General features: G+C 44.8%; 2 protein-coding genes across 20 annotated transcripts in view; one reads left to right on the forward strand and one right to left on the reverse strand.

Annotated features, from left to right (window-relative positions):
• LOC148001892 (uncharacterized) overlaps positions 1–15,896 on the forward strand; it is a 53,193-nt gene that overhangs the window by 20,967 nt on the left and 16,330 nt on the right. For 2 of the 11 annotated variants that reach the window (XM_087582016.1, XM_087582017.1), the window contains one exon: positions 8,739–8,817. The exons of 5 other annotated variants lie outside the window; for them this stretch is intronic. In XM_087582016.1, coding sequence (XP_087438142.1) covers positions 8,739–8,817 — 79 coding nt within the window. Of the gene's footprint in view, positions 1–8,738; positions 10,043–15,896 lie in introns of those variants that run through there. 4 more of the 11 variants (XR_015636305.1, XR_015636309.1, XR_015636304.1 and 1 more) reach the window with 4 other exon arrangements.
• The window catches only part of Hsd11b1 (hydroxysteroid 11-beta dehydrogenase 1), a 70,191-nt gene that overhangs the window by 10,587 nt on the left and 43,708 nt on the right, over positions 1–15,896 (reverse strand). For 5 of the 9 annotated variants that reach the window (XM_087580056.1, XM_087580057.1, XM_087580058.1 and 2 more), the window contains 2 exons: positions 11,690–11,833; positions 9,701–10,245 (listed from right to left, as the gene is read on the reverse strand). In XM_087580056.1, the coding sequence (XP_087436182.1) occupies positions 10,028–10,245; positions 11,690–11,833 (362 nt within the window). In that variant the 3' untranslated portion in view covers positions 9,701–10,027. Of the gene's footprint in view, positions 1–9,697; positions 10,246–10,299; positions 10,420–11,689; positions 11,834–15,896 lie in introns of those variants that run through there. The other 4 variants (NM_001429465.1, NM_001429463.1, XM_087580055.1 and 1 more) reach the window with 3 other exon arrangements.

Consider the following 15,896-nt stretch of genomic DNA (forward strand, 5'->3'; position numbering starts at 1 on the left):
CTTCTTCTTCCTCTTCCTCCTTCTTCTTCCTCCTCTCCCTCCTTCCTTCCTCCTCCTCCCTTTCTTCTCCTCCTTCTCCTCCTTCTCCTTCTCCTCCTCTCCCTCCTTCCTCCCTTTCTTCTCCTTCTCCTTCTCCTCCTTCTCCTTCTCCTCCCCCTCCCCCCCTCCTCCTCCTCCTCCTCTTCCTCTTCCTCTTCCTCTTCCTCTTCCTCTTCCTCTTCCTCTTCCTCTTCCTCTTCTTCTTCTTCTTCTTCTTCTTCTTCTTCTTCTTCTTCTTCTTCTTCTTCTTCTTCTCCTTCTCCTTCTCCTTCTCCTTTTCCTCCTCCTTCTTCTTCTCTTCTTCTTCCTCCTCCTTCTTGAGAGATGTTCTCTAGACCATTATATCTTCAAATTGGCTAAAGATGACACTGAATTTCTGATCATCCTGCCTCCATCACCGTGCACCACCACGTCCTGTGTATGTGGTGCTGAGGATCAAAACCATGGCCTCCTGCATGTCAAACAAGCTTCTACCATCTGAACTATATAACCCAACACCCGGAAGTCCTCTTCAGTGTCTTCATTCGGTTCCTGATCTGCTTCCCAGCCCTTTAGCTATCAGCCTCATCTCTCAGTGCGGGTGTGAGAGCTCCCAGTACCAGCCCACAAAGGCTCTTGTCACAGGACAGGTGCTCCCTGAAAGGACCTGCCCTTCTTAGTTTGTGTCACCATAGGGACCTGTATGTGAGGATGCCAGCTTGCACTTCCTATGTCACACATGAAAGCTGGATGTTTGTCACTTAGCTCTCACCTACATTGGTGTAAAAGCTCAGCTTCTATCTGTGGGCTCCAGGAGTAATTTGTTTCCCACTGAAAATGTCAGCGAGCAACGCGGCATCTTATTGTTATTTCAGAGAAAAGGAAGGGTGAGCCTCACATTGGCTGCTTGGCAGAGTTGCAGGAGGATGGTCTCGTGGGACACAGTGCTCCCTGCTTACCCACCTCTCAGAGTCAAGCCTCCCTTTAGCCTTTTCCCTCCTTTATCATACACAGTGCTGATTATACCTGAATTTCTGATCCTCCTGCCTCCACCACCATGCACCACCGGCTATATCTTTTAACAAAAAAGTTTCTCTGCACAAAGGAAGTGTGTTAACTATTAAGAAAATAATAGTTTCACTAAAGGTGTCATTTGCTTCAAATAAGAGACCTTTGCGCTCTTTGTGGAATCTGAAGAGGAGCTAAGAGGTGAGCAGGTCCTCAGAGCCCTTTCTACAATGCTGGCCCTGGAGTGAGCCTGCTTCCTTCTCGTTGGCTCTCATCTCCCAGGATCAGCTGAACAGCTGCAAGGATTGCTGGGTTTTGGTCTTTAAGGCCAGGTTTGGTCTTGAGGCTCTGTGATGATTGGATAAGATCACAGTGCAGTAGATTGGGACGATCACAGTGTAGTAGATTGGGATGATCACAGTGCAGTAGATTGGGACTGGTGAGCACAGGGCAGTCAAGGTTTTGGGTTATTAATTAGCTTTATTCTTTGACAATTTCATGCATATATATAATGCATTTTGATTACGCCCTAACCCCCTCTTATCCCTCTTCCAGCTCTCTGCCAGTCCCTCCCCTCCTAACAGGCCTCCCTCCCGTTTTCATGTCCTTTTATGATTTTTGTGAGCCACTGAGTTTAATCAAGGTTGCCCACATGGGCATGGCATGGGTATGGAGCTCTGGATTTGAACATGGTGTACTCAGAAGTAAGCTTCATCACTGAAGACAACAACCTGTCCTCCCTTCAGAAACCATCAGCAGCCAACAGTTCCCCTATGACCCATTCAGTACAGTGCCTGATGTTGATGGGCCCAGTCCTGGGCAGGTCCCATGCAGACAGCTGCCACCAAGAGTCAGTGAGGGTAGTAGCCATGTCATGCCCAGAAAATGGTGTTTCACAGTCCCCTTTCCTGTCCTCTGGCTTTTACACTCTGTCTGCTCCATTTGCATCGTGTTCCCTGAGCTTTGGAGGAGGTAGAGGAATCCCATTCGAGGCTGAACATTTATCAGTCACTTATTTCTATCACTGACTAGTCTTTGCCTTACACATTGCCTGCTCCAGAGAAGCTCTCACTAAGGCCGAGACCAGCACTAATCTATGGCTATAAATACTTAGAAGGAGGGTTGACAACATGTTTATTTAGGAAAACCACAGTAGCAGATTCCTTGCTAGGGCCTATGACCTCCTCAGCCATGGGCTTTGGACCAGCATGAATTCCCTCCTGTGGACCGGCCTTCCAATCCAATCAGAAAATGGTTGGTTACCTCCACAACAGCTCTGCCACAACTGTAGCAGTGGGCACACCTTGCCTGGCAGGTCAGTGTGGTAACTCACAGGGTCCATAGCTGGACGGGCTCATTAATGGTTTCCCCTCCACTGCTCTGTACACAACACCTTCTGGCACTACGGAAACTAGCCAGCCGGGAGGAAGTTTCTAGACCAGTTGTGGCTTGATTTTTCTATGCCCATTACACAAGAGTGTGGTCTCTTCAGGGATAGAATATAGTTCCCTTCTGATATAGTTCTGGTAGCTATCATAGGCAATGGGGATAGGCTATGTTGTTTGGGGTGGGGGGCTTTGGGGTTTCCCTGAATAATAACTCACAGGGAAGTCCTGTGCGGAAGGTTCCAGATCTTCAGAAGTGACAGTCATTTGGTGCTTCCTACTGAGAAGTCGAGCATTTGGAAATAGGATTGCAACACTGATCTTCCCAGACCAGGGTATTCTGCTATGAGGAAAAGCATGCTGATAAAGATGGTGGAGTTTTATGGCAAGCTCTGGGGTGTGGATGATTCCATTCTCAGACCTACTTTTTGAGCCCTTCCTTCTACATTCTGGGGAAAAGCCTCATTAAGAAAGGGATTTCTTCTGTCAGGTGTGGGGCAGCACATCTGTTAGGGCTCAAAAGACAAAGGTAAAAGGATGGTGGGTTAGAGGTGACATATATAACAAGACTCTGCTCCAAATAAACCACAAAACAGACAACAAAATAAAGCAAGGGGTTGAAGAGACGGGCAGAGTTTCTCAGTGGTTAAGGTAGTTGTTACTATCTATCTAGCATCTACCTAGCATCTACCTAGCATCTACCTAGCATCTATCTAGCATCTATCTAGCATCTATCTATCTAGCATCTATCTATCTAGCATCTATCTATCTAGCATCTATCTATCTAGCATCTATCTATCTAGCATCTATCTATCTAGCATCTATCTATCTAGCATCATCTACCTAGCATCATCTACTAGCATCATCTATCTATCTATCAATCTACTGTAGCTGTCTTCAGACACACTAGAAGAAGGCATGGGATCCCATTACAGATGGTTGTGAGCTACCATGTGGTTGCTGGGAATTGAACTCAGGACCTCTGGAAGAGCAGTCAGTGCTCTTAAGCTCTGAGCCATCTCTCCAGCCCCACGTTTTACTCTTGAAGAGGATCTGCATTTAGATTCCCAGCACCTGCAGCAGCTTATAACCATCTGTAACTCCAATTCCAGGGGATCTGATGCCCTCTTCTGACCTCTGCCAGCACCATGCATGCATGTGGTACACATACATACATACATACATACACACATACATACAAGTGTTGGGGTTTTGTCTTTTATAGTCTATTGTAATCCTAAATGCAGCCCCTGAGACCTGGAGTCTGTGCATAGCCTCTGGGACTCTGCCCCCAAGTTAATTCTGATTGTTGACTGAAGATGCCAACAGCCAATAGCTAGGCAGAAGAGACATAGGTGGGATTGAGTTTTCACGTGCTTAGAGAGAGGAACCATGGGGAAAGGAGAGAGAAGAAGGAGCTGTCATGGAAGAAGAATATGCAGGAGGGAGGGAGGGAGGGAGGGAGGGAGGGAGGGAGAGAGAGAGAGAGAGAGAGAGAGAGAGAGAGAGAGAGAGAGAGAGAGAGAGAGAGAGAGCGCTGTCATGGGGTAGGAATACAGAGAACGTGGCCCCTGTGGACTGGCCAATTGGAACTAAGAGCAGCCCAGATGAAACAAAGTAAGTGGTAAGTAATAAGTTGATGTTATGGATAGCGAAATGGATTCTAACAGCATGGACAGTGGTCAGCTGCCCAGCTTAGTGCTGCTGTCTTAGGGTTTGACTGCTGTGAACAGACACCATGACCAAGGCAACTCTTGTAAGGACAACATTTAATTGGGGCTGACTTACAGGTTCAGAGGTTCAGTCCATTATCATCAAGGCAGGAACATAGCAGCATCCAGGCAGGCATGGTGCAGGAGCTGAGGATTCTACATCTTCATCGGAAGGCTTCTAGCTAGGATAAGGGTATTAAAGCCCACACCTACAGTGACACACCTACTCCAATAAGACCACACCTATTCCCACAAGGCCACAACTTTAAACAGTGACATTGCCTGGGCCAAGCATATACAAACCATCACAGCTGCCTAAAGCATATTTAAAAATATAAAGGCAGTGTGTCTTTCATCCAGGAACATAAATGGTTAAAAGTGGGGAAGAAACCCTGGGCCAGGATTTTTAATATTTTACTACTACATACATGTAGGCAAAATACTCATATACATAAAGTAAATAATAAAACGTTTTGGGGAACTGAAGAGGACTTATGGGTTTTGCAGAAGATCTGGGTTCGATTCCCAGCACACACAGAATGGCTCAGAAACATGGTTTCCAGCACGCACACACAATGGCTCACAACCATTTGTTACTTTGGCTTCAGGGAATCCAATACCTTTTTCTGGCCTCCCAGTGCACTACGTGTACATGGTACATGGCAGGCAAAATACCCACGCACATAAATAAGTATACCTAGAAAGTGCTTTTAAAAGGAAAGAGTTTCATCTATCTCCAAGCAGATTTCCTCTCAGCTAAGTCCTGTTTCCATCATTCAGAAAAGGAATCTTTTCTCCTCGCTGAGAAGGGGAATCCTCATCTCTCCATGAGTATTGATGCAACAGTGTCAATTCTGCTATTGGGGTAAGCAACCCCTTTCTGATGGGAGTTGGAGCTCACACTACAGGTGTGGATTCCTGATGTCTGGTTCTGTAAACTTGTCAAAAGCCTGTGGCTGAGGAGGTCACGGGTCCTAGTCGGGAACTGACAGCTGCTGTTCTACCAAGTGGGTATGATGCACCTATTGAATTGCCTTCTAAATAACCATGTTTCTCCTCACGGATCTGTGCTTTTGCCACTTGGTTACTGCAGAGACTCGTAACTGGTCAAAATGCTGACACCAGAGTCAGTGTCACTGCTCTGGCGCCCAGAGAATATCACTGAAGAGAGGGGAGAAAGAGACAGAGTATAGCCTGGAATGTTGTAAAATGTTGTCTTTCAGTGGTGACATGGCCATGGTACTCTCGAATTCTTAGCAGCTGCCATTTCCTACCAGACATATGCCTGAGACTGGGCCTGACAGCATCCAGCCATGGAGGGAAGAAGGGTTTATGAGGCTCTGCCATTCCTAAAGGCTGATAAAAGAGGGAGAAACATTTTTTAAAGTGGGACAGTTGAAGTGGGATAACCAGTAAGATTCACATGCTCCTATAAATAACCTCTTCCTCACAGTTCTGTAGGCAGCTCTGATGAAACTCACTGGTTCATAACAGAGAGAGAGAGAGAGAGAGAGAGAGAGAGAGAGAGAGAGAGAGAGAGAGAGAGAGAGAGAAGTATATTAAATCATAAAGGGGCAGTTAGAAAGAAGGAGACCAGGAGGTGAATATGATTAAAATATATTACACACACATGAGACCATAGTGTGCTGTTGTGGGCGGTTTGTGCTTGTGGATTGGTACATGATCTAGTCAGGGTCCAGACTTCACATTGGTCCACTTCTTCATACACAGGTGCAGTTGGAGCCTTCCTGCTGACTTGCACAGACAGGGCCTCCCTCTAAGAGCCATATGCAACCTCTCATCTCCCTGTCATTGGGTCTGGCAGGCTTTTTGGTCCCCCCTTCCACCTCTTTATCCCCCTCCTCCTCTTCCTCTTCTTTTAAATTTGGCACAAGTTCTTACTGTGTAGCTCAAGATGATTTCCAACTTGCCATCCTCACATTTCTGCATCCTGGGAGTTCAGATGGCAGCCACACCTGACTTTTTTTTTATCTTTATTAACTTGGGTATTTCTTATTTACATTTCGATTATTATTCCCCTTCCTGGTTTCCAGGCCAACATCCCCTAAACCCTCCTACTCCCCTTCTATATGGGCTTTCCCTCCCCATCCTCCCCCCATTACCACCCTACCCCCAAAAATCACGTTCACTGGGGGTTCAGTCTTGGCAGGACCAAGGGCTTCCCCTTCCACTGGTGCTCTTTCTAGGCTATTCATTACTACCTATGCGGTTAGAGTCCAGGGTCAGTCCATGTATAGTCTTTGGGTAGTGGCTTAGTCCCTGGAAGCTCTGGTTGGATGGCATTGTTGTTCATATGGGGTCTCGAGCTCCTTCAAGCTCTTCCAGACCTTTCTCTGATTCCTTCAATGGGGGTCCCATTCTCAGTTCGGTGGTTTGCCACTGGCATTTGCATATGTATTTGCTGTATTCTGGCTGTGTCTCTCAGGAGAGATCTACATCCGGTGCCTGTCGGCCTGCACTTCTTTGCTTCATCCATCTTATCTAGTTTGGTGGCTGTATATGTATGGGCCACATGTGGGACAGGCTCTGAATGGGTGTTCCTTCTGCCTCTGTTCTAAACTTTGCCTCCCTATCCCCTCCCAAGGGTATTCTTGTTCCCCTTTTAAAGAAGGAGTGAAGCATTCGCATTTTAGTCATCCTTGAGTGTTCTGTGTTCTGTGCATCTAGGGTAATTCAAGCATTTGGGTTAATATCCACTTATCAATGAGTGCATACCATGTGTGTTTTTCTGTGATTGAGTTACCTCACTCAGAATGATATTTTCCAGTTCCATCTATTTGCCTATGAATTTCATAAAGCCATTGTTTTTGATGGCTGAGTAATATTCCATTGTGTAGATGTACCAGATTTTCTGTATCCATTCCTCTGTTGAAGGGCATCTGGGTTCTTTCCAGTTTCTGGCTATTATAAATAAGGCTGCTATGAACATAGTGGAGCATGTGTCTTTGTTTTATGTTGGGGTATCTTTTGGGTATATGCCCAAGAGAGGTATAGCTGGGTCCTCAGGTAGTTCAATGTCCAATTTTCTGAGGAACCTCCAGACTGATTTCCAGAATGGTTGTACCAGTCTGCAGTCCCACCAGCAATGGAGGAGTGTTCCTCTTTCTCCACATCCTCACCAGCATTTGCTGTTACCTGAGTTTTTGATCGTAGCCATTCTCACTGGTGTGAGGTGAAATCTCAGGGTTGTTTTGATTTGCATTTCCCTTATGACTAAAGATGTTGAACATTTCTTTAGGTGTTTCTCAGCCATACGGCATTCTTCAGCTGTGAATTCTTTGTTTAGCTCTGAACCCCATTTTTTTTCTTTTTTTTTTTCGGAGCTGGGGACCGAACCCAGGGCCTTGCACTTGCTAGGCAAGCACTCTACCACTGAGCTAAATCCCCAACCCCTTTCAACCACATTTTTTAGTAGGGTTGTTTGTCTCCCTGCAGTCTAACTTCTTGAGTTCTTTGTATATTTTGGATATAAGCCCTCTATCAGTGGTCGGATTGGTAAAGATCTTTTCCCAATTGGTTGGTTGCTGGTTTGTCCTAGCAACAGTGTCCTTTGCCTTACAGAATCTTTGCAGTTTTATGAGATCCCATTTGTCGATTCTTGATCTTAGAGCATAAGCCATTGGTGTTTTGTTCAGGAAAATTTCTCCAGTGCCCATGTGTTCGAGATGCTTCCCCACTTTTTCTTCTATTAGTTTGAGTGTGTCTGGTTTGATGTGGAGGTCCTTGATCCACTTGGACTTAAGCTTTGTACAGGGTGATAAGCATGGATCGATCTGCTTTCTTCTACATGCGGACCTCCAGTTGAACCAGCACCATTTGCTGAAAATGCTATCTTTTTTCCATTGGATGATTTTGGCTCCTTTGTCAAAAATCAAGGGACCATAGGTGTGTGGGTTCATTTCTGGGTCTTCAATTCTATTCCACTGGTCTATCTGTCTGTCTCTGTACCAATACCATGCAGTTTTAATCACTATTGCTCTGTAATACTGCTTGAGTTCAGGGATAGTGATTCCCCCTGAAGTCCTTTTATTGTTGAAGATAGTTTTGGCTATCCTGGGTTTTTTGTTATTCTAGATGAATTTGCAGATTGTTTTGTCTAACTCTCTGAAGAATTGGATTGGTATTTTGATGGGGATTGCATTGAGTCTGTAGGTCACTTTTGGTAAAATGGTTATTTTTACTTTTGACATGCTCTGAAATATTATTCTGCTTAGGCATTGGGATTTTGAGGTGGGAGAATGGAATTCCCTTCAAGCTTCCAGATTCCAGCATCCTTTACCAGGGAAGTCCCATGTTTGGGAAAGCTGAATTTTTGCTGAGTGCATAAGCCTTCTCACTTCCCTAGCACTTTAAATCATTCACCACTCCGCTTAGTGTGCAGCGAGGCTGACCAGAATGTCTCTTCCACAAATGGGAAGCACTGTCCATGGGTGACAGGAAGAGGAGGAAGGGAAGTCGTGTGTTTGTTCCCCCAGCTCTCTCTGAGGACCTGAGTAGGCGACTGCTTCCTCCAGGGACTATCATAGATCCGGTCATGTGGTATATTCCTGTCCTTCTGTCCCTGAGGCACACTTCTGTCCTCTTGTTTCTACAGGCCTCTGTGTGGAAGGAGCTGGAGTTGACTGCAGACACTGCACAGTTGTTGGACTTCCACACTTCTGGCTTATGCTTTTGTAAGCTACACTCCCTTAAAACTGTTAAATCTTAAAACACACACACACACACACACACACACACACACACACATATCATAGTTCCTGGTTGCCCTGAAACTTGCTCTGTAGACCAGGCTATCCTTGAATTCAGAGCTCTATCTGCTTCTGCCTTCCAAGTGCTGGGATTAGAGGAGTGTGCCAACACTACCTGGTCTGAGAACAACTTCTGAGTTTCCCTCTTTCTCTTATGATTTTGGAGTATTAGGATAAGGTTGTGATGCTTGTAATGTAAAAGTGGTAAGCACTTTTACCCAATGAGCCAACCCCATGGCCCAGTGGCCCTTTTTGTTAAATGCCACAGATATTATCCATCAAGAGATGTCATCTCTTACCTGTTATGGCCTGACCACTCAGGACTTTGTGGAATGGTATATGGCTGGGGTTTGTTTCCCACTGCACTGTAGTCACATGATGCTCAGGAATTATTTGGTGAATTTTTGTGAAATGAGTTACAAGATCTGAGCTATAGTTCCTCCTCTTCATACTTCAGACGCTCACTCGAGCATACCCATGCTATGCACAGGTGCCCAGTGAACTCCCGGAGCTGTTAGGTTATGCAGCATAGAGCAGGCTAAGTCTGCGATTTGTATTCCCATGAGTTCCAGCTTCCTGAGTTGCCTCAGTGGTTCATGCCCAAACAAGCAATGTGTGGATATGTGAGGAACAACTGAGGTACAGAGACAGTAAAGGCAGGGAGCTTGCCAAAAGAAGGATGATGCCATTTCTCTAACTCATTAAAAGTCCAGTCCACAACACAGGAAATGAATGTGGGGAATTTTCATTTGTTTAGATTATGGTTTTAAAGGAAGCATGTTGAATAAACTCAATTCATAGTTACTAGTTTTGAATTTATAGAGTTGATATTACCTTTATTTTATTTAATGTTACATTAGGCATCATTGTTTCATTCTGTATGAGGTAAAATTGATACAACTGTGTGCTTAAATCCATAGTTACAATCAAGTTCACAACTGCAGGCTACAAAGTGGTTTGTGACATTTATTACAATTACATTTTTACTGTGCAAGTGTTGCAAGAATTTCTCATGGTGAGGTGTACCCCAAAATTTGTGTATCTCTGGAAAGGGGCTCATAGAAATTTGTGGGTAGGGCTCACAGAAATATCAGGCAGGACTGTTCCAAGACCCTTCACCAGGCCTCAGGAGTTCCTAGTTGCTTACAAATAGGTCCCTGTTATATGACCGTAATGAAAGAAATTCCATGATCCTCCTTCCTGGATTCCCAAGCAGAAGTGGAGTCCAAGATGATTTGTCATAGTATACCTCATCTTTGCGCAGAACTGTGCCTTTGATGATCTCCAGGGCGCATTCCTCCTTGGGAGCAGCTTGACTCAAGATTATCCCAGAGGTTTCTTTCAAAGCTGTTTCTGCAGGCCACAGGAAAGAGTGAGTTAATCCAGAGTTAGTAGAAACTCACAGACCTTCACATGTTGGGCACTGTGTGCTCATGTCTTGAGTCCCACAGTCCCTCTGAAGACCCTTGGACAACTGGATACGTCCAGTGTTGACAAAAGAATCCTGGCTGGCAGAGGTCTGCCTCCCTGGATGGGGATCTGTGGGGCAGTGGAGGTTACAGCCTAGGGGTCCAAATGTTTTCTGAGTGTTTTGGTTGGGGTGACACATTAACATAGGGGTGCAGAATGAGGACTAAATAGCTGATGTGAAGTGTGAGTGGCAAACAAGAACATGTTTTGACAATGACCCACTGCTTTAAGGAAGGCAAAAGAGAACCAGGCTTTGGGTCCCTCTCAGCCCTGACCACTGTCATAGAGAAGGTGTTGCCGGGAATTATGCTGTCTCTTCCTGTGGGTCACATCCTTCAGATGCAACCCCACTTCATCTCCATGTCACTTGACTTCCAGTTTGTTCTATAATCTCTTTGAACTCAATATATAGTTGAGAATGACTCTGAACTTCTGATCCTTCTGTATCTACTTCCCGAGTGCTGGGATTACAGGTGTGATCTGTCTTACATAGTTTATGTGGTGCTAGGAATTGAACCCCGGGCCACCTGAGTACTAGATGAGCAGTCTACCTGCTGGGGCTGGGCCCCAGATCCTCAGCTACTCCTTGAACAAAAGTTTTTCACAGTCCTAGATGCATGTTTTAGATAAATATGTAAATGTTGTACTCACTGTCCCCTCTCACCCTTCACCTTTCACCCCTCACCTTTCACCCCTCACCTTTCATGAATCATTTCATATATAACCTTGTGTAATGCCAGAAATGGGCACCATAGATGCAGCACAATGTCACTGGATGTTTTTGTTTGTTGCTTGTTTGTTTTGTTTACCAGCATCCCCTGGATAGTGTCCAAGAGTACACTCAGTACTAATTTCTTATTTATTTAATTAGTCTATGAAGGCTCTTTTCTTGCTTCTCATGGCCTTGATTCTTTGAAGAGTACCAATCACTGTTTCTAAGGAATGCAATTCAGTTAGATGTACACCCTTCCCAGTGAACTCATGAAATCAACTTCTTGTCACTGTTGAGTGCAGTAAGAAAAGGACGCAGGTATTGGGTATCATTTATAGAACAGCAGTGGTCAGGGGGAGTTCATGTGGGCATAAGGAGCTCAGAGTTCAATATACCCTGAGAATGGGAAGAACAGAAAGGAGGATCAAGGTTGGCTAGACTCCACCAGTGATGGAGGTGCCTCATTGAGTGACTGGGACTGATGATTCCAGTTTTGGTCTCTAATGCCTTTCCACTGAGAAGGAAGGTACCCTCAGGGAGACATGACCCTCCTTTTTCACGTGGTAAGGCTGACAGACCAACTTAGGGCCACTTATTCTAGGGTCTTTTCCTTACCTGTGTCTATGAAGCCGAGGACACAGAGAGTGATGGACACGTTGACCTTGGTCATCAAGTGTTCTTTTCTAATGGTGGAAAAGAACCCATCCAGAGCAAACTTGCTTGCAGAGTAGGAAGCAATCAGAGGTTGGGTCATTTTCCCTAAATGATAGATTAAAGAAGTCTGTTAGTAAGGATCTACTTTGGCCTTAGACAGAGCGGAGCAATCCTGAGGCGCCTCTTTACCCACTGAGACTCCAGTTTCTCACGATTCTCCAAGTTATCCTATGGAATTACATCTCTGAATGGATAGAAATTGAGTATTTGGAAGTGTGGTAGTTTGAATGTGAACTCACCATTTACATACTTTGTCCCAGTTGCTAAAATGCTTGGAAGGATTCGGAAGTGTGGCCTTATTGGAGTCACATGGGGTGGGTTTTCAAAATCCCAGGCCAGTCCCATTCTTCCCACCCCCTAATTCCTATTCCCTGCCTGCTTGTTTGAGGATCAGGGTGTAAAGCTCCCAGCTAATTCTTTGGTACCATGCTTGCTCGCTCCCACACAGATGATAGTGGGCTGACATCTGAAGCTATAAGCAAGCTCCCAGTTAAGTGCTTCCTTTAAGAAGAATTTTGCTGGCCATGGTGTCTCTTGTTTTTGTTTTTGTTTTTTTTTTTCCCTTTTCTTTTTTTCGGAGCTGGGGATCGAACCCAGGGCCTTGCGCTTGCTAGGCAAGCGCTCTACCACTGAGCTAAATCCCCAACCCCAATGGTGTCTCTTAACAGCAATAGAAAGGTAACTTTCAACACCTGACAGTTGTGCTCACACCTTACCATAGACAGACCGTGTGAGAGAAGAAGCCTAGCACTGCTACAGCTCCATTGTTTTTATGCAGGACCATTACAGGAACGGACAGTTTGGACCAATGGGACAAGGGAAATTGTTGGTGTGTCTCAGAGAGTTCTCCCTTCTGGGGTTCCTGGAGGGTGACAATCCTCTTTCTTTCCCTATGGGTACTTTGTGCATTTATATGGGGCTAGAATTGCTACAGCTAGCTCCTTGTTCTGGGGTGGAAACACAGAGAGGCAAGCGGGGCCAAGAGGACCATGGGGGTACAACCTGAAATGGGTCAGCTGCAAAGCCTGCCTTACACCAGAGCTTCAATTTTGTCAATAATTTTCCTAAATATTTAAGAAAAAAACCATAGATCCAGAGTATTCACAGGAATAGTATACACTTAAAATATGGGCCTTACTAACCTTGCTGATCCCGGCCCACAGCTCCCAAACACCGTGGGAGAGAGAGCTCACCACCCAGACAAGTGGGCACTCCTGAGACTGCAGAGCGGGAGAGACCACAAATACTGCCCACCCCTGCCCACATCCCTGGCCCAAGAGGAAATTTTATAGGGCCTCTGGGAACTGGAAGATAGGGGCATTCAAGCAGCAGGCCCCCTGCTGTCCAGACACCACCTGGACCTGAAGGGACCCAGGCAAAAGCTCCCTGCACCCAAATCCCATGGGAGGGAGAGATAAAGTTTCAGAGGGGCAGACACGCCTGGGAAGCCAGAGGAGACTACACTCTGCCCACATTTCTTTTCTTTTTTTTTTTTTAAAGTCTCCCCAGAGTTTTTATTCAGCAAGGGAAAGTCTCATTCTTTTTTTTTTTTTTTTCCTTTTTGTTTTTTTTCGGAGCTGGGGACTGAACCCAGGGCCTTGTACTTGCTAGGCAAGCGCTCTACCACTGAGCCAAATCCCCAACCCCGGAAAGTCTCATTCTTTTTTTTTTTTTTTTTCCGGAGCTGGGGACTGAACCCAGGGCCAGGGCCTTGCGCTTCCTAGGTAAGCGCTCTACCACTGAGCTAAATCCCCAGCCCTCTGCCCACATTTCTGACTCCAGAGGAAAACACCTAATGCCATCTGGGACTCCGGTGCACAGGGGTGGGGGGCCCGGGAAAAGGCGGCGCAGGCCCTCCTGGTTGCTGCCCTCATGGAGAGCTCAAAAGCAGCCCGCCAGGAGCAACTTCAGCTGTGGGACCAGAGGTAAGACCAACTTTTCTGCTCCAAGTGACCTGCCTGTTGGACTCAGGACACACCCACAGGAACAGCTGAAGACCAGTAGACAGGAATGACTACACGCCTGAAAGCAGAACACTCTGTCCCCATAACTGGCTGAAAGAGAACAGGAAAACAGGTCTACAGCACTCCTGACACACAGGCTTATAGGACAGTCTAGCCACTGTCAGAAATAGCAGAACAAGGTAACACCAGAATCAACCTGATGGTGAGAGGCAAGCGCAGGAAACCAAGCAACAGAAACCAAGACTACATGGCATCATCAGAGCCCAATTCTCCCACCAAAGCAAACACTGAATACCCAAACACACCAGAAAAGCAAGATCTAGATTTAAAATCACATTTGATGATGATGATGGAGGACTTTAAGAAAGACCTAAAGAACTCCCTTAGAGAAACGCAGGAAAACATAAATAAACAAGTAGAAGCCTACAGAGAGGAATCACAAAAATCCCTGAAAGAATTTCAGGACAACACAGTCAAACAGGTGAAGGAATTAAAAATGGAAATAGAAGCAATAAAGAAAGCACACAGGGAAACAACCCTGGATATAGAAAACCAAAGGAAGAGACAAGGAGCTGCAGATACAAGCATCACCAACAGAATACAAGAGATAGAGGAGAGAATCTCAGGAGCAGAAGACTCCATAGAAATCATCGACACAACTGTCAAAGATAATGTAAAACGGAAAAAGCTACTGGTCCAAAACATAGAGGAAATCCAGGACTCAATGAGAAGATCAAACCTAAGGGTAATAGGTATAGAAGAGAGTGAAGACTCCCAGCTCAAAGGACCAGTAAATATCTTCAACAAAATCATAGAAGAAAACTTCCCTAACGTAAAAAAAGAGATACCCATAGGCATACAAGAAGCCTACAGAACTCCAAATAGATTGGACCAGAAAAGAAACACCTCCCGTCACATAATAGTCAAAACACCAAATGCACAAACAAAGAAAGAATATTAAAAGCAGTAAGGGAAAAATGTCAAGTAACATATAAAGGCAGACCTATCAGAATCACATCAGGCTTCTCACCAGAGACTATGAAAGCCAGAAGATCCTGGACAGATGTCATACAGACCCTAAGAGCACACAAATGCCAGCCCAGGTTACTGTATCCAGCAAAACTCTCAATTAACATAGATGGAGAAACCAAGATATTCCATGACAAAACCAAATTTACACAATATCTTTCTTCAAATCCACTCCTACAAAGGATGATAAATGGTAAAGCTCAACATAAGGAGGCAAGCTGCACCCTAGAAAAAGCAAGAAACTAATCATCTTGGCAACAAAACAAAGAGAAGAAAAGTACACAAACATAATCTCACATCCAAATACAAATATAACAGGAAACAACAATAGTGATTGTTTCCTTAATATCTCTCAACGTCAATGGACTCAACTCCCCAATAAAAAGACGTAGATTAGTAAAACTGGTTACACAATGAGGACCCTGCATTCTGCTGCCTACAGGAAACACACCTCAGAGACAAAGACAGACACTACCTCAGAGTGAAAGATTGGAAAACAACTTTCCAAGCAAATGGTCTGAAGAAGCAGGCTGGAGTAGCCATTCTAATATTGAATAAAATAGATTTTCAACCAAAAGTCATCAAAAAAGATAAGGAAGGACACTTCATATTCATCAAAGGAAAAATCCACCAAGACAAACTCTCAATCCTAAATATCTATGCTCCAAATACAAGGGCACCTACATACGTAAAAGAAACCTTACTAAAGCTCAAAGCACACATTGTACCTCACCCAATAATAGTAGGAGATTTCAACACCCCACTCTCATCGATGGACAGATCATGGAAACAGAAATTAAACAGAGACATATACAGTCTAAGAGAAGTCATGAACCAAATGGACTTAACAGATATTTATAGAACATTCTATCCTAAAACAAAAGGATATACCTTCTTCTCACCATCTCATTGTACTTTCTCCAAAATTGACCATATACTTGGTTGTAAAACAGGCCTCAATAGATACAGAAAGATAGAAATAATCTCATGAGTCCTATCAGACCACCACGGGCTAAAGCTGGTCTTCAACAACAATAAGGGAAGATATACATGGAAATTGAACAATGCTCTACTCAATGATAACCTGGTCAAGGAAGAAATAAAGAAAGAAATTA

This window comes from Rattus norvegicus, chromosome 13 (genome assembly GCF_021556685.1).
Source record: "Rattus norvegicus strain SHRSP/BbbUtx chromosome 13, alternate assembly SHRSP_T2T, whole genome shotgun sequence".
Classification (NCBI taxonomy): Eukaryota; Metazoa; Chordata; class Mammalia; order Rodentia; family Muridae; genus Rattus; species Rattus norvegicus.